General features: G+C 38.4%; 2 protein-coding genes across 11 annotated transcripts in view; both read right to left on the bottom strand.

Annotated features, from left to right (window-relative positions):
• PPP3CB (protein phosphatase 3 catalytic subunit beta) overlaps positions 1-17,667 on the bottom strand; it is a 44,176-nt gene extending 26,509 nt beyond the window's left edge. Inside the window, 5 exon segments of the mRNA XM_033130383.1 lie at positions 1,577-1,636; positions 1,639-1,687; positions 4,609-4,733; positions 5,444-5,644; positions 17,528-17,667. Coding sequence (XP_032986274.1) covers positions 1,577-1,636; positions 1,639-1,687; positions 4,609-4,733; positions 5,444-5,644; positions 17,528-17,612 — 520 coding nt within the window. The 5' untranslated portion in view covers positions 17,613-17,667.
• A 1,717-nt stretch (positions 17,668-19,384) lies between these two features.
• USP54 (ubiquitin specific peptidase 54) overlaps positions 19,385-24,757 on the bottom strand; it is a 117,954-nt gene continuing 112,581 nt past the window's right edge. For 8 of the 10 annotated variants that reach the window (XM_033129890.1, XM_033129888.1, XM_033129889.1 and 5 more), the window contains 2 exons: positions 22,328-22,514; positions 19,386-20,680 (listed from right to left, as the gene is read on the bottom strand). In XM_033129890.1, coding sequence (XP_032985781.1) covers positions 20,124-20,680; positions 22,328-22,514 — 744 coding nt within the window. In that variant the 3' untranslated portion in view covers positions 19,386-20,123. Of the gene's footprint in view, positions 20,681-22,327; positions 22,515-24,757 lie in introns of all 10 variants that reach the window. The other 2 variants (XM_033129891.1, XM_033129893.1) reach the window with 2 other exon arrangements.

Raw genomic sequence — 24,757 nt, forward strand, 5'->3', positions numbered from 1 at the left:
TTTCTGTATCATGAATGTGGTGGTGGGCAGCTCCATACATTTGTCAAATCTCAGAATGAAACACCATAAAGAGTGAATTTTACTGTATGTAATTTTTTTAAAAAAGGCAAGCACCTTGCTCTATAAGAATCAACAAAGTAAGCAAAGATAAAATATTTGCTCTCTCTAAATTTATTTTGGGTATGCAGCAGATAGTAATAAAATATTACTAAAAATAAGTCAAATCTCTAAGAGCTCAAGCCTTCACCATTATCAGCCAAGTAAGGCAAAATTAGAACTATACTTAATGCTAAAATAGTTTTAATACTTTATTTTATTCTAAGAGTCAGTGACTACTTTGTAGCTACAGGTAAGACTACTGTATTATCACAACAAAACTCATGGACTATCCAACTGAAAAAAAGAAAAGATCTTATTCATATACTGGAGGAGCAGAGGGGTTGCTTTATTCTTCACAAATGCTTAAAATGGGAAACTAGAAGCCGAGATAACCCAAGAAAGACAAACTCCACCAAATCAAACTGTCATTTACTTTTAAAGAGCTATCACACATTCATTTACTCTTTTATATTTTTAAAATCCTGGATATTTCCTTTCTGGTGGGATTTTGGCAGGTGGCTTGTTAATTATCTAAGGGGGAAAAAAGCTTAGTTCCTATTTTTCTCTTTAATATTGTAACATTCAAATATGAGAAAATCTATATCCAGCAACCAGAGGTTCTAAACTAATAGTCTGCTAACAGACCTGTTTACCAGCACTGTGGCTTATTAAAACTTTTAATTTGATTCAAGCATGCACTTTCTAGGTCTAATATTTACTTCGGTTACCCACCTGATCCTTGAAGTTATGTGAATTTGCCACCTCTGCCAATACCCATCACTGCGTTTTTCTCCTTTTACTGGAAGTGTCTACCATTATGATCTTTATTGGATCATGTTTTAGTGTATGTGCTACCAAAGCGAGCGCAACTGGATCATGTTTTGAGTCTCAACAATTCTTAAATTATTCTTTTTTAGAACTTAACTCTAAGACTAAATTATTAGTTTAACAAGCACACAGCTATGAGGTGTGAAAAAAGGCCAAACATTGCTCTATTATGTAATTGCTTATCGACAGAGGTTAGATTACCATTGCTATAACAATTTAAGAGGGCAATAGGGTGCACATTGTAGACTAAGAATTTCAACTCATTAATAACGTGTATGAAACAACCTGCAATGATGACAGGATGAATAATTTGTTAAGAACCTTATGGGAATGCCTAAATATTAGGAGACAAAAATCTCCAATGTGACAATTTTTTTCTTTTGGTTTTTATTCTTCCTGTTAGAAAAAAATTACTAACATTACTATATACAAGTTAACTATACACAAAATCCAAAATTGTTCTTAAGTACTATGTCTGAACAAAATATTAAACACTAGAGAGTTCTTAATAATCTTCCTCAAAGCTTTATATGTTTGAACACAAAATCTGTTCTTACATGTTACATTGTACAGTCTTCAAACTCTTACTACCCATGACATTCCAAGAGAATACTGAGGAAGTGAAAATATTTTTCATGGCAGTACTCACATTCCTGCTTAAAAGTAAAATATTCAGTAAGGTGTCTGCATTCATGATTGCCTCTCAGAGAAACAATGTGCTTGGGTATAGAATCTTCAGGACCCATAAATATAAGACACACTGCAAAAGAAAATGTTTCCATTGAATTTACCTTATATTTTTATTTAACATAGTTGTTTGATCTTTGCTCCTTTTCCTCGAACCCTTTTACCCTTACAATCTCTATTATTCATTATTATCTTTTCTCCTTGTGTCTTACTAAAATATAAATATATGAAATCAGGGACTTTGTCATCTTATTCACTTCTGATTCTCCACTCCTATAAAAGTACTTAGCAAACAGAAGAACAATAAATATTTGTTGAATGAATGAGTCAAATAATCTACTTAATTAATTCAGATTTACAGATTGTTTGCTGTAAAGACAATTAGATTGGTCTCCTCCTGAGGTATAGCAATAAATAATAATAATGTAAGAATTACAGCAGTTAACATTTATGGAGTACTTATAATGTATCATACACTATAAAATTAATCCCCCTCATTTATTCCTCAAACAACCTTATAAAGTATGTAATATTATCTCTATTTTACAAATGAGGAAACTGAAGCGAAGAGTTTAAGCAACTTGTCCGAAATCACAAAACTTGTAAGTAATGGAGATAGACTTTTGATCCTCTGATCTTAAATATTAGGACATGATGCCTAATGAAGGAAATAGCCATGTTTTATGCTTATTTCATAATAAACAGATACTTTTTTAAAAATAGATTTAACGTAAGAAACAGACTCACATTTTACTTATTCTGTTTAAAAAAAGGAACTATTTTATATGTAAATAAGCTTGGTTTATATAATCATATACAAGAAGAAAAACAAACTATTTTGAGCAAGTTAAAGTATACTGAAATGTGTAACTATTCACACCTTCATTTTATTCACCAGAAAAAAGTAAACAAGGGAAATACTTATTAAACTCTACCCATCCTTTTTGTTTATTTTGATTCCTTGCTATTTTCCTTTTTTAACAATACAATGTATTAAGAGAGTCAGCTGTGAAACATTCTGTTAGGTTGGTGCAAAAGTAATTGCGGTTTTGGCAATTATTAACCTTTTAAACCGCAATTACTTTTGCACCAACCTAATAATACAAGAACATACACACCAACCTGCTCAGTTACCAACTAAACTTCCTAAAATTGTTTATTGTTGTTGTCAAAGCCCCAATCTTTTTGTTAAAAAGGACTATTTTCTGATTTTCTTGAAGACTTGAGGGAAGGTTGAGAGGGTTGATGATGAAATTATGAATGGAAGGAAGTACTCAGGATAGTAAAATTCCTAAGGGCATTTCAGTGGACAGAGCCCTGAACTCCCTTCCCCACTAGGTGTCCTAGCATACCTCAGATGGGAGGTTGACAAAAAATCCTGGAGAAGGGGATGGAAACAACAGTAGCCAGCATGGAAATTTACTATTTACCAGGAGAGGTGGCTAAGAGCACAGGCTTGGAGTTGGAGTGCCTGGCTGTACCCCTTACTAACTACCATGTTTCCCCGAAAATAAGACCTAGCCGAACCATCAGCTCTAATGTGTCTTTTGGAGCAAAAATTAGTTTAGGTCCCAGTCTTATTTTAGTATAAGATCGAGTCTTACATAATACAATATAATAAATGTAATAAATGTAATAAATATAATATAATATAATATCGGGTCTTATAATAAATATAATATCAGGTATAAGACCAGGTATATAATATAATATAATATAATATAATATAATATAATATAATATAATATTACCAAGTTTTGTATTAATTTTTGCTCCAAAAGACGTAGTTTACTTAATCTCTCCAAGCCTTAGATTCCTCATCTCTAAAATGGATAAAATAACAGTATTTACATGATAATGTTACTGTGAGGATTAAGTTAACATGTAGTAAGTGCTTGGAACATGCTTGGAACATACTGAATGCTCAACATGAGTATCTATTGGTAGAGCTTGTACCCAGCAATTTTTACCTCTAGGAATCTGTCCTACAGAAATAATTGGGCAAGTATGCAAAGACGTATAAGTAACATGGGTCTAATGAAACATCATTTGTAATGGCAAAAAACTGGGAATACCTTACATATCAAAAAATAAGGAACTGATTAAATTAATTGTGGTTTCTTTATTCAATGGAATACAACGCACCTATTAAAAATGATGCTGTAATTTCATATTTACTGACCTGGAATACATCACAGTATACGGATGGATGGAAAAAAGCAAGTTACAGAAAAATATTATAATATGGTCTATTTTCACTTAAAAAATGAAGAGTATACAAATATTGAATTATGTTATATACCTGAAATATATATAATCTTCATACCAATTTTACCACAATTTTAACAAAAATTTAAAGAGATGCACATATTAGAAAATACAAATTGTTCTATATTTACCCGATTTTATTTATATAATTAGAAAAGTAAAAGGATGCAAAAAGAACCATTTACCATTAAGTGATAATCAACAGGTCATTTTAATGCCTCTTAAGTTTTTTAAAACAAATGAATAATTTCAGAATAAAAAAAGATTCCATACGATATACTAAGGTCATAATAGCTACACAGGGAGGGATAGAAGCACTAGGGTTTAAGCAATAAAAGCATTATAATGTGCTTTATTTAATCAGAGAAAATTCAATTAATCTTTTTTCACATGGGTTAATACCTTTAGGGGTAAGAGATAAAAAGCACTAGTTCCTTAGGGCTACTAGATAACAGGGTAATATAAACCCTTCAGTTTGCTTAAAACTTCCACTGGGAAAAATGGCAATTATAATTATATAAACAGTAATACAGAGAAAGTTAATAGAATAGTTTGAAAGACAGAAGAATAAATAGTAGCTTTAAAACTACTATTTATTCAGAAAATGCAGAGGTATTAAAAAGAACCCAATACAGGTACTTCAAGGAACTTATTTTACTAGGAATTAATGGAAATCATCTATGAAAGCACTTAAAAGCATATCAAATGACAGTATATGATTATTACCTCTATACTAAAATAACCTCTGTCCACATAATCACCAAGAAAAAGGTATCGTGTATTAGCAGGTGATCCTCCTACTTCAAAAAGTTTCATCAGATCAAAAAATTGGCCATGGATGTCACCACACACTGAAACAAGAAAATTATTAGATATGAAAAAAAAAAAAAAAACTCTGAAATAACAAATTTCACTTAAATTCTAATTTCTTTTACATAAGAGATAGTGTAAATTCTATCCAGAAATGTATGAGAAGTCATCTACAAAGAATTATGATAGGGATGATGTGTACCCAAATGTTTATGTGCTCAAGATCTAGAATAAGATATAACAAAAGTAATGAAACTTGTAGCCAGTGACAAAATTTTCATCTAAATTTATAAAGATCCTGTTTAAGAAACCAAACATGTGTGTCTTACGATGACAAAATTATAATGGTGGCAGTAAAATCTCCAATCTAACTCAATACTTTCTGTTGACTTCTAAATGATCATCTTTGGTATCCCATACGACACTGAGGCATTTGCCCCTATTGATTGAAAGCAAATAAGTATTTGTTGGATCCAACTGAATCATGGCCAATACAACTAATGAAACTTTCACAATAGCATATTAGACTAACTCTGCACGCAGATTATTTAGGATCATGTTTATTCACTGAAAATAGGCAAAAACTAAAAAAAAAATAAAAAAAAATTAACGAAAATAACTGGAAAATTCAAGATAATGCCCATGTAACATTAATTTGTATATGATATTGCTATAGAGGAAACAGCTTCATATCCGGGTAACTAAATAATGGTATAATAAAAAATAATATCCAAAACATAAATAAGTGTACCTGTAATTGGAGCCTCTACTTCTATCATGGTTTTCTCTCTCCGAAGGATGGCAGCACCCTCATTGATAATTCTAAGTGCAATTTCTTCATCTACCCGACCTTCTTTTACTAAGTGGTTCTTCAGAACATCAACCCTTGGTATCCCATCCATATCAAATACTTCTTCAGATGTCAAGCGATGTGTTGGGGGAAAAGGGACAGCTGCAATTTTTTTAAATTAAGAAAAAAATAAATCACTATTAATATATTAACATAAAACTAATCAATGGATCTAGGTAAATAAGAATAAAACTGAAAAGCTGGTTTTTGTTTCTTCTATTTGATAGAGGTATTAATTTTTGTAAAACTTTTTGAAAAGAGTAATCTATTTTTTTATTAATCTGTATATATAACATGTTCTTTGTTGAAAATTATTAGAGAAATGAATTGTCTCACAAAATTAAGGTTCTTTCGGGATAACTAAGCTTTTTTTTTTTAAACTAAGCTTTTTTAAGTCAAAACATTTTTTGGGAGAACTCTCAAAACATATCATACACTCTTCATCTTCAATGAAATATAATAAATATAACTTAATAAACCACATAAGCCTGAATGGAAAGAAATCCCAAATATAAGGTGATTCATCATGTTCCTAACAAGACTATATATATATATATATATATATATATATATATATATATATATTCATATAACAATGTTTTCCAAATAAGTCAAGGGGATGTAACATACAGCATGGGGAATATAGTCAATAATACTGTGATCGGTGGTACAGTGTCAGAGTTGCTGGACTTATGATCACTTCTTTAGGTATATAAATGTTGAACAACCATGGTGTACCCCTGAAACTGATATAATGTTGTATGTTAGCTATATTTTTAATAAAAATTTTAAGGGGAAAAAAAAAACATTTTCTGGCCAACTTGAGTAGAAACTTTTAGTAAACTAAATGCTTACTTATGAAATATAAATTAATTTAGATGCATATATAGGTTTCAAATAACATTAATAAATCATGATAATTTTGAAATACTGCTTTTTCTCCTACTTTCATGTTTCACAAAACACTTTCAAAATATTTACACACATCTTCAACATCAGTATATTCCTTATCATTGGAGTCACTTTTTGAGTCATCTAACACTTTCAAAAGTAAATCATCTTCACTTCCATTTAAGTTGTTTGAGAAAAAGCACTTTTTGAATATATGTAAAATGTTATCACTGCAGATGTACTCTAAGCCACAGTTCCCATTTGTCTAAGCACTGAAATAGTTGGCCTTTTTACTCCTATAGTATATATTTATGGTTTCCACAAGTAATCATCAACTGTACTGTTTTAAACTGATATTTGTTAAATGAATGGAAAATAGGAGGTCTATTTTCAATGGTATCTAGCACAATTTGAGATCATATACCTAGGAAAAATTACTATATATTTGTTAAATTTATTTGATTCCTTTTTACTGAATCCAACAAGTGACCTCTATATGCATTCAAAATCAATGAAGTCATTTAAGGCTCTTTAACAAACAGTACTTGTTTTTCAAAACGAAGAAAGAAATTTATAGTAAGAGTCTACATATAGACTTAAATGTAAGGCAGCTCCCTCTTTTCCAAAACAAAAATTTTTAAGGAAAAAAAAAATCACTTTATAGTCAGGCATACATATGTAGTATTTTCTTGATGTTTTAGGGTCACCATTGTAATTATCAATTATTATACAGAAGACTGGAAATGTATAGAGCCAATTGCTTCTTCACATTTCAACTAAAACAAAATAACTAAAAACAGATGGCTGGGTTAGAATTATATCAATTAGCTAAGAAAGAAAAATAAGGAACCATGTTCTCACACCAGAAAAAAAAATTCAAAGAACTCAATCCTTTAAAAAAGTGCCTATGAGGAAAAAAAACCTCAATGTCTTAGAAGTGAGGTAAGAACTAAGGCAGAGGGATGTCAACAATTTTTGAAAGACTTTTAAATCACCAATCCCCCTTGCTTTCTTTTTTTGATATTTAGTAAAATAGAACTTGAACTTGCTTTTTTTCCCCCTACATTAGGATACATTTATTCCCATTTCTTTTTACTACATCTAGAACATCTAAATACATTTTATTCCCCCAAATACAGTATGCCTAGATTCTAATAAAATAAAAACCTCTGTTAAAGTATGATTTTCTCCAACCAAAGATTAAACCATTAAATACGATATAATCAAATTTGCTCCCATCAGTAAACCAATTGTTTTTAAACTACAGAATTTAATAATTGATTACTAAATAAATCAGGTTACTTTGGGGACATTATAAAAGTGAGAAATTTAAATATCTCTTAAATACAAATTTCTGAGATCAAGATGGGATCATACTTTTCTCATTAGGCCAAGAGAATTTTTTATCACTCTACTCAGGAAAAGAGACAGTTTGATTTAAGACACTGAATTCTAGATTATGTATACTTCCTAATCAACAACATAATTCCACTAATAACTGAATTCTGTTCAAATTGCAGGACTTCCTAAAAATCCATCTGGGAGACCGCTCCATCTCTCCCCATTCACCCGGTCACCAGTGAGTGGTAATACTACATGTTTTCATTCACATTGTCAAAGTCACACTGAGATGTTGCCCCCTTTTTAACCAAGAGCCAGAATGTCTTTATTTATCTGGAAAAAAAAAAAAGTATAAACTGCCTCCACGCCCATCAGTATCTATAGACCTATGCTTTTCCACTTTTTTCAACTCAAGCCATACTTTACATTTCAAGACCAGCTGGAATACCTTTTAAAGTATGGGTACAGGTTGAGAAGTGAAGAAATGCCACCACAGATACATAAAAAGTGAAAATTATAGGAGAGCAGTGTTGTTCTAACAACATGAAACTGAAAATGGAGAATAGGGAGTTTCAAAAGAATATGTTTTAATATATCAGTAAATAATACGAGGAAAAAGGCACATGCTCTTTGGCAGCTGGAGAAAGGAGCTATAGCAGGTGATCTGATCAGGCAAAAGAAAACTGACCAAATAGAATCTGGCCTAATGGGGGGTTAAATAGTGACCCTGTTGGTCAATGGAGGATTACATTTTTCCATCAGAAATCAATATTCTCAACTACTACTTTGTTTTGTAATTCTTAAGGCATTTTAAGCCATTTCTATCCATTTCAGGCTTTTAAAGGCTTTTCTTTATTACTTATTCATCTTCAGCCAATTATTCCTGCTTTTCTAGGCTTTTCTTCCTATATACATTTTTCTCATTTTAGACTATTCTTCCGTATTTGTGATAGGGAAAAACCAGAACTTAAATGTATGCAAATGATCAACAACTGAAATAGCTCACATGGATGATTAGCTGTAACAACCTAAAGAGCTACAAAATCACTTCAAATCACCAAGTTTCCAACACTAGAAAACCTGACTTAGACCAAACTGTTCTGTTTTAAAATTTCCTTTAACCCAAATTGTGCCAGAAGGGCGCATCTGTATAGTAATCAATAACATTAACGGGGCACTTTCATTCAGATTTAATGTATGGTGGCTAAAAAACAAGGCCTAAGGAGTTTTAATTTAGGAAGTTGGAAAAATCGACCAGGAACACACATTGATCAGGGATGTGGGAGGGGCAGAGATCTTCCTTTTTCTACTACTGTAAGGAATCCTGAGAATTAACTAACCCTGTTCCCCAAGTCTAAGCAGAGGCTGCAAACTATTAGGTCTCAGGGAGCTTCCAACATCAAGGGGGTTGCAGCCTGTGCCAACTGCACAACTTCACTCCAAAGTATCAGACAGATGCCTGTGCTTCTCTCATCATTGCCATTATTGGCAATGGTCCAAAATAAAGCTCCTGTCACCCAGACTTCGAATTTTTTTCTGTATTTCTTCTACTCACACCACGCCATCCTCTGGCTGTTCTCCCTCCCTCCCAATCCTTTTCATTGAGGCCTCCAGAATTCCCATTATGAAATTAAAAAAAAAAATCCACCCTTCACACACACACACACACACACACACTCTTTAGCTCTTCAGAGAATGCTGTCTTCCTCTCTCTAGCTCTATGAAATCTGAGTTCCCCTAAAGGACAACACTTCTCAAACACATTTTTCAAAGTGGACACTGCTCCTTTTTCCATACTCCACTACTCCCAGCAGAGAAGGCTTCAGTCCCCTTCAGCTTCCCTTTACCATGTCTAACCTCATCACTCCACGTAATATGGGGAAGGGGCACGAGGACTATTTTTACAGGAAAAAACAAAACCTCTAAGAGGTTGGATTCCAAGCCTGCTGCTTACATGCTCCACAACACAGAACTCAGGCAGGCGTTTATCAATGACACGGGGCAGTCTCTCTGGAAGACTAGAGATTCCACGAGGACCATCCCTGTGGTTAAGCCCATGGAAAATAAACACAGGTTGTGCTTTACAAGAGGTAAAGACAAACCTGCCCCTATTCTTCTTGCATCTTACTGAAGTTAGAGATACACTTACCATTGTTCTTCTAGCCTCCTTCCCCACCCCACACCAAGGAATGTTCCACGGAAGCAGAAAACACATGTAAACCCTAGCCCTGCAGATCGAAGGGACATTTCTTCCACTAGCGATTAGAGACTGCCATTCTCTGTATGGGGTGCACTTTTTTTTCTTCCTTACTCTCTGCTAAACTTTTACTTTAAACTTCATGATCAGCTCACGTTTGAATTCTCTTCTCCTACTGATGCCAAGGACCCTTTTTCTGAAACACAGTGAGGGAAAAAAGGCCTCCTCCTTTGAGGTTCATGCCGTCCAGCTAGTTTATGCTTGTCCCTGCCATTTGTTAAACTTGTAGTCATTGCTCACATGAAAACCACGATATACATGGCAGAAACAGGAATGCGGAGGATGGGAGAGTTACTTGTTTGGGTTGCTTATAAGATCACAGAGACTGAGGTATGTTTATCTGTTCAAAGGAAAGACCCAGTGGAGAGTTAGAGGCAGAAGAAATAGAATGGGGGCATGGGTGGGTTGGGGCGTGGGATACAACCGCACAGACAGAACGTTTAGTGTTGGGCAGGAGGAACACCTCTTCCCTGAGCTAGGAAGACATGTAAAGGTGGATCTCCCTTATTTTGACGACTGAGCTTCTTGGAAAAATAATCTACAATAGATATCTTCGTTTTCTCACTTTTTGTCTGTTTTCCACAATCCACATTTATCTGGTTCTGCTCTATATCCACCTTGTAATTCTCTCCTTTCTTGGGTTCGTGAAAACACTACCTGGTTTTTCTCTTACTTCTCTGGTTAAACCTGATTGACCTACTTCATGGACTTCTAGTCCTTTTCCTGATCCTTAAGTGTCAGTGTGTGTCCTAAAATTCTATCCTTCACCCTTCTATCACACTAAATTAGTGATCTCATTCATAACCACAGCTTCAACTAAAATGTGTATTTTGAGGAACTCCCAAATAGACTGCTCAGTCCAGAATCCACCCCTAAACTCCAAATCCTTACTAAACTATCAAATATCTCCACTTGCATATTCCACAGATATCTCAAACTTAGTATGTCCAAAATTTAATGTATAATCTTTCCCTTTAAACCATTACCAATACATTAACCCATCTGGGAATTAGCCTAGAAGTCTCTTTCTTCCTCACCCTATATGGCCAATAGGTTTTAAATCGACGGGCTTCGTTATATAAAATCTAAATTTTTTCTCTTAACATAGCACATGAGAGCCCTCGTGATCTGACCCCTCCCTACATTTCCAACCCTCATCTTTTGTCCGTCCCTCACATTCCAGATACATCCTATACTACAGACATTTTCATTTTTAAAATTGCATCACTATTTTTTTGTCTCTGTAACTTGCATGCCTTATTGTTTGGGGGTGCACTAGTGTTAATTATTGTTCACCTCACCCCAAGCCAGTTCCAAGATTAGGTTAAGGGTGCCCCCTCCTTTGTGGTCCCATAGCATAGCATATGATACACACCTATATCATGGCATTTACCAACTGCACTGTAAATATCTGTCTCCCACACAAGCTTAGGAGCTCCTTGAAGGGAGGGAGCTACGTCTTTCGTCTCTACATACCTAGTGATTAGAATGTAGGTACTAATAAATGTTTATTGAATTAATACTTGTATAATGTGACACTAATTTACAGCAGCAACTATATATTTATAGAACTTACATAGTACTTTCACATACGTGATCCTATATGATTCTCAGAGACATCCTGTGATTTTCATAGGGCAGGTTTTACGTCCATTTCACAAATGAGATAAAAGCTTCAGAAAACTTAAATGACTCGCTCGAGCTGTTTCAACCTAGTAAGAGGTAGAGCCATGGTTGAAATTGAGGCTTTAGAATGTTATCTTATACCAACATAATGACAGTGCTCTTCTGACTAAGAGTCATCAAAAGTGTCCTAACATGAAAAACAGTGTACCTCAGTTCAGTTGCTAGGGGTAGAAGCATGCATTGCCCAAATGCTCTAAGGAAAATTCAATAATCCTACAGCACTGTCTTCAAAATTTCAGGTATCCCTTGGGTTCCTTTAATTTGTGGTGGTTCTCTGAATACAATACCTTGCCTTCAAAATTGGTTCCCCTTCCTGACTTATTTTCGTTATGGTATCACTATTCTGTCACTCAGGCTTAAAATTTTGGTGTCATTGTTCTTTTTCTGGACTCCAAGTCCTATTAATTCTTCAAATTCTATTCATTTTCTTACATCTCCATGGCTGCAATCAATGCTAGCTAGTTCAAGGCTCTTACCACATTGTGTACTAGAAAAATAGAACTAAGCTCTACTTTTCCTCCTTCTTGATTGTACAAGCACAGCTAGATTAACTTAACTTACCCCAAAATTTTGGGTAGTTTCTTAAAGACTAAAAGGGAATAAAAACCTGAAACTTATTTTCAAAGTCCTTCTCAATTTGACTAGTCTATTACATGTCATTCCAATCTTTGCCTCAAACTATAATTGCTCAATTTAATCAATCCCTAAGGAAAATTAGTCCGATTGTTTCCTTAAAAAAGTTTTGCTCTTCCCTGACTTATTCCAACACCCAATCACAGATCCAATATACATATACCTACCCTCTAATATTACTCATAATTTGTGTCATATCTGGTTTCTGTCTTTCCCTTAATTCATACCTTGGTCATTCAGCATTTGGACTACACCATTAATCTTCTGATTGAACAGCCTCTCTCCTTCTAATCTTTTGTTCTACACAATAACCTCATTAGCTTTCAAAATCCAAGAGTATGGGTCACTCCTCTACTTTAAAACTTTCAATAATAATAATGGTGATGGCTACCATTGGTTGAGTATTTATCATGTGCCAGGCCAGGCACTGTTCACACACTTTACATGGACTGTCTTCATTAATTCTTCAAAAACCTCCAAATAATACTTTATTAACTATTTTACAGATGATAAAATTGAGACTGGGTGATATTAAACATTCTATCCACAGTGAAAAGGTTATTAAGGTAGAGCTAGGATTCAAACTCAGTCAGCCTGACTCTTGAACCTGTGTTCTTAATCATCCAGAGGTTATACTGTTTGCTTAAATTTCAACTCCTCAACTTGGTGTGCAAAAGATCCTTTCCAGCTTCATCCCCTGCCACTACTTGCCAAGCACTTTACACACGACTGTCACCTATTTCAAGCTTTTTAAAAAAACTCCATGCCTTTCTGCTGAGAGAAATTCTACTCATCCTTCAAGGCCCACCTCAAAACATGCTCTCCCCCAGTGATGCTTTCTCTCCAAATAAGATAGTCAATTTCTTCTGTATAGCTCCAACAGCACTTTGTACCTAATTCATTGTATTGTTTGTTTGCAATAATGTCTCCTCAACTAGACTGCCAGCACTTCGACTCTTATCTTACTTAACATATTTAATTCAATTCTGTATCCCTGATGCCAAGATAATGTCTGGTACAAAGCAGGTACTCAATAAATGTTGCACAAATAAATGGTCCCAATTCGTCTGCCGACTGGAATCCTATCCATCCTTTCCGGCCTCTTTCCTCCTACACAAACACTTGCTAGACCATTCCAGTCCAGAGTCATCACTACCTCCACTGAACTCAAACTTGTTGGCTCTGCCTCTCAGCTCCCAATTATAATCATACCTGTCCTTATGGCATATATAACTTTCCATGAGTACTTATTTCCCCAAGGACCAAGACTGTATTTTACCTTTTATACTTGTTGTTTTCCTACAGTTTTTAGCATACAGAAGGCATTAAATATTTGCTATTTAATTACTACTTTGAGGTTCAAAATAACTTTACATACCAAACAAGGATGCCCAATTAGCTTCAGCTTACTTGATCTGTGTATAAACACGATTTTCATTATGATGAAATAAAGTCGTATGATTGGCATAAATCATTTACTAAATCAAGGTTCTTTTCACCAAACTTTTCCTTACAACTCTTGCCAATTCATTCGATAGCTTTGGAACCTGAAGCTTTTGCCTTACTACTGACCAGTTGTATTTCCTCCTCGGCATTTTCCTTCTAAGATGACTTGTTACTACAAGATGTTTCTCTCTCTCTCTCTCTCTCTCTCTCTCTCTCTCTCTCACACACACACACACCACACACACAAATTCTCTGTTCCTTTGCTTTTTCCTAGGACACATGGTACTGATGATTTATTTTAGTATGCTTAACAGTTTAATGGCGATGGAAAGAAAAAGAAAAATTATTTTTAAGAGTTATCTTTTTAGACAGGTAACGCCACAGATTTTGTAAACAAAAATTAAAATTCAATTTGGTTTAAAGTATAATGAAGTAGAACTAGCAAGAAACATTGAAGTAGCTATGTGACCCCAAGACCTACGTGGTTCATCTAATAATCGGTACTGCAAAATAAGCAATCCTACTAAAGCTAAGGTACTGGAAAACACTTTAGCCAAATGACCTCAGATTTATAAGCAGGGCAGCTGGCAACAGCACCTAAATAAATCATAAGGCTGCCCATCAAAATATATCAGCTTTAAAAACTTCACACACACACACACACACACACACACACGCTCTTCAACATTTTGGTTCAACCTGAAAATCTGGTAGTTAAAGAGATGAGGTTAATATAACCTAGGAAACAAAGAAAATATATTGAATTCAAAAGAAAATGAGTCACATTATGTGTGCTAAAATGAACATATACACGATATAGACAATGCACTCTAAGTGATAATGTGAATTTGTATCAAGATTAACGGATTTAATAATCTGAAGGGACAACCTAGTTTTACAAATCTGGGTACATTTTTAAAGTATCTGGAAAGAGAAGGAAGTACCTGGACAAATCAGGTCAAGTAAACTCAGGGGGGAGAAGGCAGAGCAATATACATAAATTTAGTTTTTTTTGCTTTAATTACCCATATCAATTTGCTGATGTGGCAGGAAGGCACTCATACAGATACAGTTAACTGTTTTCCTAGTTTGTTTCTATTTTCCGATTTCCAGTTTCTCTTCCTAGCTAAAGAACAGAAAAATGCTTAACAGGAACTAGTTAAGAGGGCGTACTATCTCACCCTAAACCACCTGGGCTACGTCAACTGTAAAACAGAAGCATATGATCAGAGGCAGCAGCTGGAGTGGGCTCAGAACGAATCTGCTTTAACTAACCAGGAAACCTAATCACTCATAATCAGTGATGTGGAATTACCACGAATAATTTCAGTGAAGAGCTAATTACATTATACATGAATCACCTACAGTATTCCAGTATTTCAAACTTCACATGAAGCAAATTTCAGGCATCTGCTATTAAACACAGAAAGAGCCATATCCCTTTCAAAACCTACATGACCATAACACACAGGCCTGCTGACTAGAAGTATACGAGTATAAAATTGACAAACGGTAAGTAAAAGTTTCAGGGAGTAAAAGACTACTTGTATTTGATGCCAACGATGGTCTCCCTATCACTACTACTCTGAAATGGTACAGTTGCAAAACTAGCACATACTGGACTTTAAAATCTGAATTTTAACAAGTTAAACTTGAGTTGAACTAGCACTGTGGTCATATATCTTCTCTGTCACCAAATGTAACACTATGGTACAATTTTTGAATGAGGAAGGCAAGAAAGCCTGAAGATGAAATCTAAAAGTGGATTTCTGTATGAAGGGTGAATTTCCCAGTAATTTCCAAGGAAGCCAGAGATGAGACTCCATAAGCAGTGCAAACTAGTCTGTTGCAAGCCATCTCTATAAACATATGATCCATATCAGGCATTCCAACGAGCTAACAAATTCCATAAAGAAATGAAAGTTGTTAGGTTGAAGAATATACTACTGAGTACGTGGTATCTTATATCCATGAGCTCTCTTTAACTATAATTTTCTATACCAACAAGGTCCTTTCCTATTTACCTAAATCAAATGGCTTTTATTTCATACCAATCAAACATGACTGTTTTGGATTCACAACTTACCCCTAAGGAATATGCCTTATGCTTGGAATCTTATTTTTACTGTAGGAAAGCAGTACAAGGAAAACAATACCATATACATGACAAGAAGACAAGAAGATTCACAATCATAAGGATAGCATAGGCTCACTGTTCAGGAATGTGACGGGTTGTCCCATCTAATAGGAGAGTGTAAAGTGCCCAGGGAAATGAACATGTAACCCAGATACATAGAAAATACACGTCTCTTGTTCCCACCCGCACAGAACTCCAGGATTTCATGACAGGATGAATGCCTGAACTACCAGTCTTTTTTTTCCCCCCCCCTCTCTTTTAAAAGATTTCTCAGGACAAGGATTCCACAAACTCTTTATTCAGCTCATTCCAATGCCTGGCCCAGCTGGATACACTATTGACTGTAAAAAATTATCTATATAAGCCTGGATACAAATCAGTGTTATTAAAGGAGGCTCAAACTGAAAAATTAAAATAACACAAGGAAAATGATTCTTGTTTTAAATAGTTTAATGGAAACACATCTGGTTAGATTTCAAAAACTGGGCTTAAGAGTGTTTAAACATCGTGCCAGTATATCTGGGAAGCTGAATGAAAAAAAAAAAAGAAACAAATAAAAGAAATATCTATCTTTCAAAAATAAACAATACAATAAAAAAAAAGCCTTTATTCTAAAATGATTTTAATTTATTGACCAAGCTACATGGTAAAGAAAAATCACTCCAAATTGTTTTTCACCTCCACAGCAGTTTGAAGTTGATGGGCTCTCCTAGAGAGCATGGAAATCTCAAGTAACTCTCCATCAGCCCTCAATTTCTCTATTTTAAATCAATCTGCTGACTTGTTGTCGGGAAACGTCCATAAATTCTGCCTCGACTGAGATATACTTAACTTTTTCTTTTGGGGAGTGTCTGTGTGTTTGAAGGGGAGGGGTCACCCCTTTTGGCCCTTGACCAAGCAGTGTTGACGGTTTTCTAAGTAAATGTTTCTTCCTATCCACGAAGCTTATTTTTTGGTCTTCTATGCTGCCTTTTCTCCATCTGTTCTGCACTTAATGCCAGGGACGCCGAATCCGGCCTCGTCCCTTCACCCTTGTCAATCCCAGAAGGTTTCCCCCAATTACCGCGCGGGGTGACACCCGAGGGCCGAGCGCGAACCCCTGGGGCTGGTGCTAACTAGGCGCGGACAGGGCGGAGGGCTGTCACTGGGGAGCAAGCGTGGGCCAAAGCCGAGGTGATTTCTGACTGCTCATCGCCCGGCCCCGCGTGGCTGCAGGTCTCCGAGCCCCTTGGTCCGCCCCGGCAAGCTAGGCGTGCAGCTGTCGCGAAGCAGGAAGCTAATCGCGGCCTCTGGGCCGCTTTGACAGGCCGAGTAGGAAAAGAAGGGGGTTTACTGCGGCTAGGAGCCTCACCCCTTCGGCTAGGAGACCTCGAGAGCGAAACCCCCGCCCCGGCCTGAAGGCAAGCGAGAGACCGCGGAGCCTCCGCCACCAACACAGCCCAGCCCAGCAGGGGCCCGCCCAGGGGCCACTCCCCAAGGGAGGCAGCCAGTCACTCGTCCGCCCATCCGGGCCCGCCAAGGAGGGGACGGTCTCCCGCCCGTCCTCACACACAGCTCCTCAGGCCAGGCCCCCAGGGCTTCGTCCACCTCTCACCTTTGACGACGCGGTCAGCCCCGGGAGGGGGCGGCGGGGGCGGGGGTGGGGGCGGTGCAGCCCGGGCCGGCTCCGGGGCGGCCATGCTGGGCCCGGGGCTCGGCTAGGCGCTGGGCCGGGCGGGGTTGGGGGCGGGGGCGGCGGCTACCAGAGCCAAGCGGCGGCGCCGCCGGGGAACATGGCGGACCCTCTTTCCCTACAGAGGGGCTAAGACCGGCATGCACCGCGCGTGCGGGGGCGGGGGCGGGGCAGGCTCTAGGGACTTGTGCAAAATTACTGAGGCTAGAGAAACAGGACGAGGCCAAGGGATCAGGTTAAAACTCTGGGCAGGCAAAAACCAGAGTGAGTGAGGGCTGTCTGTAGCTATAGTTGCTGCGGTGAATGAGTGCTAGGAAACACGACACCGGCTCTCATGGCGCTCCCAGTGTGATGGGGAGATGTAATCTAACCTCAGAATCTCCCACTAATATAAAAACAAATGTATAACAATTTGGCTACCACATCTGGGTACTTTGGTTACTAAGGCACAAGAGAAATAGAGGCATTGCAGGTTCTACAGAGAAGTGAGCGTTCAAAATGGAGTTTGAGAGAGAAACCTGGCCTGTGTTTGGAGACTGGAATTGTCAAGAGTCTGAAGGCAGAGTAAGATGCAGGTAGAGCAGACTAGGCTCCAAAGGTTAAGAATCAAAACGGGTAAGGGGAAGGGAAGGGATGACACCAAGAGATGTTCAAAGACACTACAGAATTCACCTGAAAAGGACAGTTTTCCTCATGATTCATTCAGAAATTAGCGATTTGGAAGGCAGAGGAGTAAATAGGGAATTGGAAATTAGTTCCTCATAAGAAATACCTCCTGCGGTATTTCTGTGCATACACACAATCCGGGCGCAAGTGACTTACGGAATCTTTACAGGGATGGACAGTCGTGGGGAAAGGGGTAGTGGGAGAACTGACGATTAAATCAATAATTATTAGAAGAGTGTGTATGACACCAGGATGTATGGAGTCATGGATAGAGACCAATGTATCTAATAAGATCTATATATCGTGATGGCACCGGATGCAAGTGAGATGGGGTGAGAAATTCCTGCCCATGTCCTGCTTCATATTACATGTGCTCAGAATCTGTTCATAATGGATGGTGATAATTAGGTAAGCAGTGGTCCAAAGGTCTCAGAGAGCATCTTTCTACCTCTTCTTTTTGTCAATCTTGGTGATCCTGAGACCTGGGGTACAAGAGAAGGTAAATGCCCAATGGGTATTCTTTGCAAAGGGAGCCCACAAAAATATCTTTTAGAGGGAGGAAGATTTGGGAGTGGAGCAGGGGTGAGGTGCATTTTTCTGGCTGAAGTGCAGTAATTCCACAGGGGAAGGGAAGAGGAGGAGCAGCCATGGGATACAAGAGAGCAAGGGATAAAAGGCACACACAAACTTGTAGAGGGAGGGCACCATGAGTACACAGATCAAGAGCGAATTTGTAAGAGGAGTTTGAATCCCCAGAAAATCTCCCTAAGGAGGGAAGGAGAAAGTGTGTGAAGTGTTTAGTGCCTCTTGGCAGGAAAGGGGTGGGAAATGTAGCAGCAGTAATAACAAGGGAAGTCACTCCATTTTAGGGTATATTGACTCCTACACCTTGAGTACATATCCTTCAATTCTTTGGCTCTTCACTTTCAGTCAAAAGCTACACACACACGCACACGCACTCACATCTGTTCATGCCATGATTCACTCTTTGGGAGCCCCAGGCCACTGAGAATTGGTATTCCCTGTTTACCCAGGCCTGCCCACCCCATACAAAAGAGCAAGAGGGATACACAAGGGATTAAATAAATAATTAAATGACAAGGAATTAAATAGAACTATCTTATATATTTATTAATGAAAAATACTTTACAAAAACAGTATGTTTGGCCCTAAAATAGTTCAGCTGACTGAGGGTTTACAACGGCGACTGAGCAAGTGGCAGTAATGATTCTGCTGCGGAGATGGGGGCATGTTAGTGTGCCTGACTCCATCTGTTCAGAGGGCAAATGTTACTATGTTGGCAGCTCCGTATTCTAGGCCTAAGGTTTGGGGGCACAGGGAAGGCAGACAGTCCATAATACCTGGGCAGGTGGGCTGCCCTGAATAATGTGGTCAGGACCATAACCACAGGGCTACATGTCCCTCCAAGAACAGGGGATGGGGAAAGGCAGGAGGTCAGGTAATAGGGATAGGTGCATAAAACAAAGAATAGAAGTTGGTAGCACAGTAGGGAACAGAGGATGAGGGCTCAGGTGCAGGTGGGGGCATAAAGTATCCAGGAATAAAATGGTGACCCTAAGATCCTAAGGAGTGGCTAGTGTCCAGAGTAATATGGGTTCATCTTTAAAGTGGCTCAAAGAAAGCCCTAAACAGCAGCTGCTTCCTTTTGCTAGGTGAACGGATATTGGAATTTCACATAATCCTTCTCAAAGAGCCACATCATGGTAGAGGTTCTTGGTACCCCTAGTGAGATGAGACTAGCACAACCCCAGCAGGGATACAGGGTACCAACTCTGCCACACTCCAGTTTAACAGAGAAGGCTGTGGTTCCAGGAAAGGAAAAGGGTGACCCTTACCATCTGCTATGCTGCAGGGTTCTAGCCCTGATCTCTCTTGCAGGGGCATCCGCTAGAACAAACAGAAACTCCTGCCCCCCTGTCCTCCTGTGTGCAGATTGTGGGGCGTAACTGCTTTGCCTCCAGTCATCATCTGGGGGCATATCTACTCTTCGAGGACCAGGGGCTCGAGACCCTGAAACAGGACCTAAATTCCAAGCTGATCTCAGGGGTACATGAAGACTGCTTGATGGTGGGGACACAGGGTAAACAATGGGAGGGTGGGAGGGTGAATGGAAAAGATCCCCCCAGGACTGAGAGTGAGGAACCTGAATGCCCTGGCGTCTTTCTGGTAGTGTGGCAGTGTGGGTTAGCTGAAGCTGGCACTCTGGAGTAGTCAGGAATCTGGCCCCAGTGTGCTGGTTGGCCTCTGACCATGGTCCCCAGGAGGCATCTGTTCTGGAACGATGGGGGAGACTCCGGTAGTTCAAAGTCCTTCCTGTGTACTTGACCCCTTGGGAAGTTTCACCCCTGTCACACATAGCCAGAAACTGCTGGACACTCCTTGAAGTTCCTGGGAAGAGAAAAGAAATTCAAAGACTGAGCATCTTTAGTAAAGCATTCTCCTTCCCAAAGAACCATTTCTGGCTGTTCCACCCAAATCCCCACCCCTCCAAGAGCACACACAAGAGGGAAAGAAGGAGCCTGGCTTTGCTTTAATTTCATTAAAAACAAAAATCTTAACATACATCAAAATCAAGTGTTGTGCCTCCAACCTGGGCAAATGAAACAATCTGGATGCTGCCATACTTCTACCTCCTTCCACTATAATCCTTCCTCCAACACACACACACAGCTCTCTAATATTACAAATGTATACTCTCATTGTAACAGCTCTACTCCTAGAGCTACCACTCCAAACCATCACTCATTTTCTTAACATAGTACCTTCACTCCAGTTAAGCTGTCTGCTTACATTCTTGCTCATTCTCTGACATCTCCGCTTTTGTTCATACCACTCCTCCAACATATACAATGTGAAATGCCTTTTCTATACATTAATTACCCTTTACCTTAAACAAGTAACTTTTCAAAAATCACTTCTAAAAAATACTTTTCATTCTTTGTTTTATATCCCATCAATGTCTGCACTATATTCTTATATGTATGTAAATATCCATATTCTGATTATTTAAACACTGAGCTCTTTGAGTGTCGACAGCTGCCTTCTTTCTCCCGTATTCACTGTAGCATTTGGTACAGAACAGGCTGCAATAATGCTGCCTGTATAACCAGATGCCCCTAACAACTGTCAAAGAAAGCTGGCTATCTGGCTGCTCCACAAAGTAATACGAAGTCTGTCTGTCCAGAAGGTTCTGCTTATCCAAAGCTCCCTAAAATCTGGGACACAAATATCCTCAATACTACTCTGTCTTTTGTTTTAGAACCACAACCACCTCCTGCCTTGGGACATTTATATCCATAAGCTAAGGTTTCTCAACTTTGGCACTACTGATACATTGGGCTGATAATTCTTTGGGAGGTGAGGGGGTGCAGGGAAGCTGCCTGTGCATTGCAGAATGTTTAGCAGCATCCCTGGCTTCTACCAGCAGCACCTCTCCTTTCCCAGTGAGATTCACTGCCTTAAACTGTAGATTCAACGCATGAAGAGGAAAAGAAGGAAATCTTGCTAGGAAGAAAGCCAGAAAGTGCTACCCACCTTCCCCAGAACTGTCGGTCTGTGTACACGGCATGGCTATTCCATGTACAGGGCCTTTCCACGTTTCCCATTCACTCCTTGTCCTCCTAGACCATCCCTCAACTGAGACTCAGAGGTTCGAAGGACAGAAAACTAGCTAATAGAGATGACACTTTCTGTTTTGGGGGGGTCCTAAAGACGGGGTATTAACTTCCCTTGGTCATTTAAAAGCTTATCCTATCATGACTGAAACAGTTCACTTTCGTGGGTAGTTACGATTCTGAGAACTCTGGTCTAGACCCTTAGTCTAGAACCATGTTCCCCAAGAATGATTCAGTCACAATTCATCTAGATCAATGCTTGATCTTAAAGCAGTGATTCATATCTCTTTATAATCCCACCTTGGGACACACACACACACACACACACACACACACGTATACTGATTTGATCCTTTAGGTCCCTGGAAAGGTACTACATTCTGGCATACTGGCACATAACATTAGATTTGGGGAGAGTTACCTGGGGGTCTATGGGGCTCCCCTGCCACGCTGGGCATCAAGACATCTGGGGGCAGGAACTGTGGTTGGGGTGGGTAGAGTTGGGGACCAAGGAGAAACACAGGAGGGTCATGGATGACAGGGAGGGAAGAGGAGCTGGAACAACGGTGCCCGGTTTCCAAAGGCTTTTTCCTCGAGTTTGATGAATCCTTATAATGAGACAACAAAAAAACATAGAGATGAAGATTAACACACAGCAGGATATGGTTGGGTAAACACAGTGAGGCAAATAGTGGGAGATGGAGGGAACTAGAATGCAAACATGCCTTGTTCTGGTCTTTAGCAAACTCCTTAATGCTAACAATCGAGTTAGAGAGATTGAGATAAATTTAAAAATAGAAGAAATGAGAGAAAAATTCAGAAAGAAAATTCTATACTCTCTCTTAAATTGGAAACCAAAATGTCTCCGTAAATGTATAAGCAAGAACTCTACTACTCTATTTTCTCTCCTGTCACCATTACAATCCACAGTCTCGTTTGCCTGTCAAGTTTGTACTCACTGATGCTTATGTCCTGCTCTATGCTCCATTGGTCATTCACTTTTGTAGCAAAGTCTCAGAAATATCCCCTTTAACATGGGAAACACTAATGTGTCCATAATTGAACCAACATTCTTCCTAACTCCTCCTCCTGGTACCACATTTTCCTAAGTCACCTAGACTCAAATGTTGACATTGCCCTTGATTGTGCACTTCTAATCCACAATTCCGTTAGTTGCCTTTGCCAAGTACTGTCATTTTTACCTATAGGTTTCATATTTAAACTCAGCTGGACCACTGCAACAGCCTCCAATCTGACCGTCCTATCTCTAACCCACTGCCTCCTTACTTGGAGCCAGCAAGTTCCTATGTGATATGGCAACGCTGATCTTTCTCACCTCGTCTCCTAACATTCCTGTGCCTTTTACACTCTCACCTTCTTAATGTTCCTCCAACACACCAACAAGCTCATTCCACCTCAAACCCTTTCCTTACTGCTCCTGTCACCTGGAATGTCTCCCTTCTTATCACTGACGTCTCTGATTACTTCCGATTTCCCTCACTACTCTATCAAAAATAGCCCTGAGAATAACCAGTTACCTCTTTACTCCTCATCCCCTGGCTTTATTTTATTCTTCTTTATCACACATTGTCTTGGATTTACTTGTTTATTGTCTTTCTCCCTTAGAGAATATGTTGTTTTTCACTCCAATATCCCCAGCACCCTGAACGGCACCTAGAACGTTACAGGCACTTAATAAATAATACATTAAGTAAAATAATCTATAGGCCAGTATGTTTTATTTCCTTTACTAGATTGTAAGCTATTCAAGGACAGATGTGTGTTGTTTCATCAGTGTGTTCATAGCACCTACGAGAACATGGCACGTCATAGGCATTTACCCTCTAGCCTAAGGACCAGGTCCTCTCAGCAAGTGACACAGCCAACTATTCCTTTCTCCTGGATAGAAGAAAGTAATACCACACATCCCTGGTTTCCCTTCTATCTCTCTGGTCTCTTTTACTAAGTGTCCTTTTAGTGTTCTTCAGAAGAACCACCTTAAATCTGATACTCTTCAGGGAAATACCTTGGCTCCTCTCTTTTCGCAATACTCTTTTCCTCTTTTCAATGGCTGGGAGTCTCAAATCTCAATTTTAAGCCTGTATGTTTCATATCCAAAGGCCTACCAGATATCTCCACTCAAGCTTAATACATCCAAAATTGTACAAATCTCTTCCCTTAAATATATTCACTTCTCTTCCCTCAAATACATCATCATCAATCAACCCATAATTCCTGGATATGGTCCTTGATTCTCTTTCCCCCATATCCAGACAGGTAGGCACCAAGTCCCATGGATTTTTACTCCTTAATTGGCTCTCCAATATGTCCACTTCTATCTTCCCAAACTTCTTACTGTGGTTCATGATATAACCCTTGTTTATATTCTTTCCAGTCTCACTTGTCAATACTCTCTATCCTTCCCTTGACAGACTCTAATCCTGCCATACCAAAGTAGCTTCTTTTTATTCAATTATCTGCTTCAGCTCCCTTTACCTGCTATGCATTTTTTCCAGGAAGCCCTCCCTAATCCCTCAAGCCTGGTTTAGATGTCCCTTCTATTATGCTTCACAGCATTAAATCCTGTCAAATAACTGTTTACTTCTCTGCCTCCTTCAGCAAACTTTAAAGTCCACGAGAGCAGGGACTACATGTAGCTCACTTGCCCATGTATCCTCAGTACCTGGTACAACACCTAGAACAGAAGCTCAGTAAACATTCGTTTAAAAGAATGAATCAGTGAATAAATAAATAATACAGAAGTTAAGAGAAAGCAAGGCAAATCTCCTAGGAAAGTAATCGTTTGCCATTAAATGCATTAAACGTGTATGAAAAGAAATACTGGGCAGGA

This window comes from Rhinolophus ferrumequinum, chromosome 16 (assembly GCF_004115265.2).
Source record: "Rhinolophus ferrumequinum isolate MPI-CBG mRhiFer1 chromosome 16, mRhiFer1_v1.p, whole genome shotgun sequence".
In the NCBI taxonomy this organism is placed as follows: Eukaryota; Metazoa; Chordata; class Mammalia; order Chiroptera; family Rhinolophidae; genus Rhinolophus; species Rhinolophus ferrumequinum.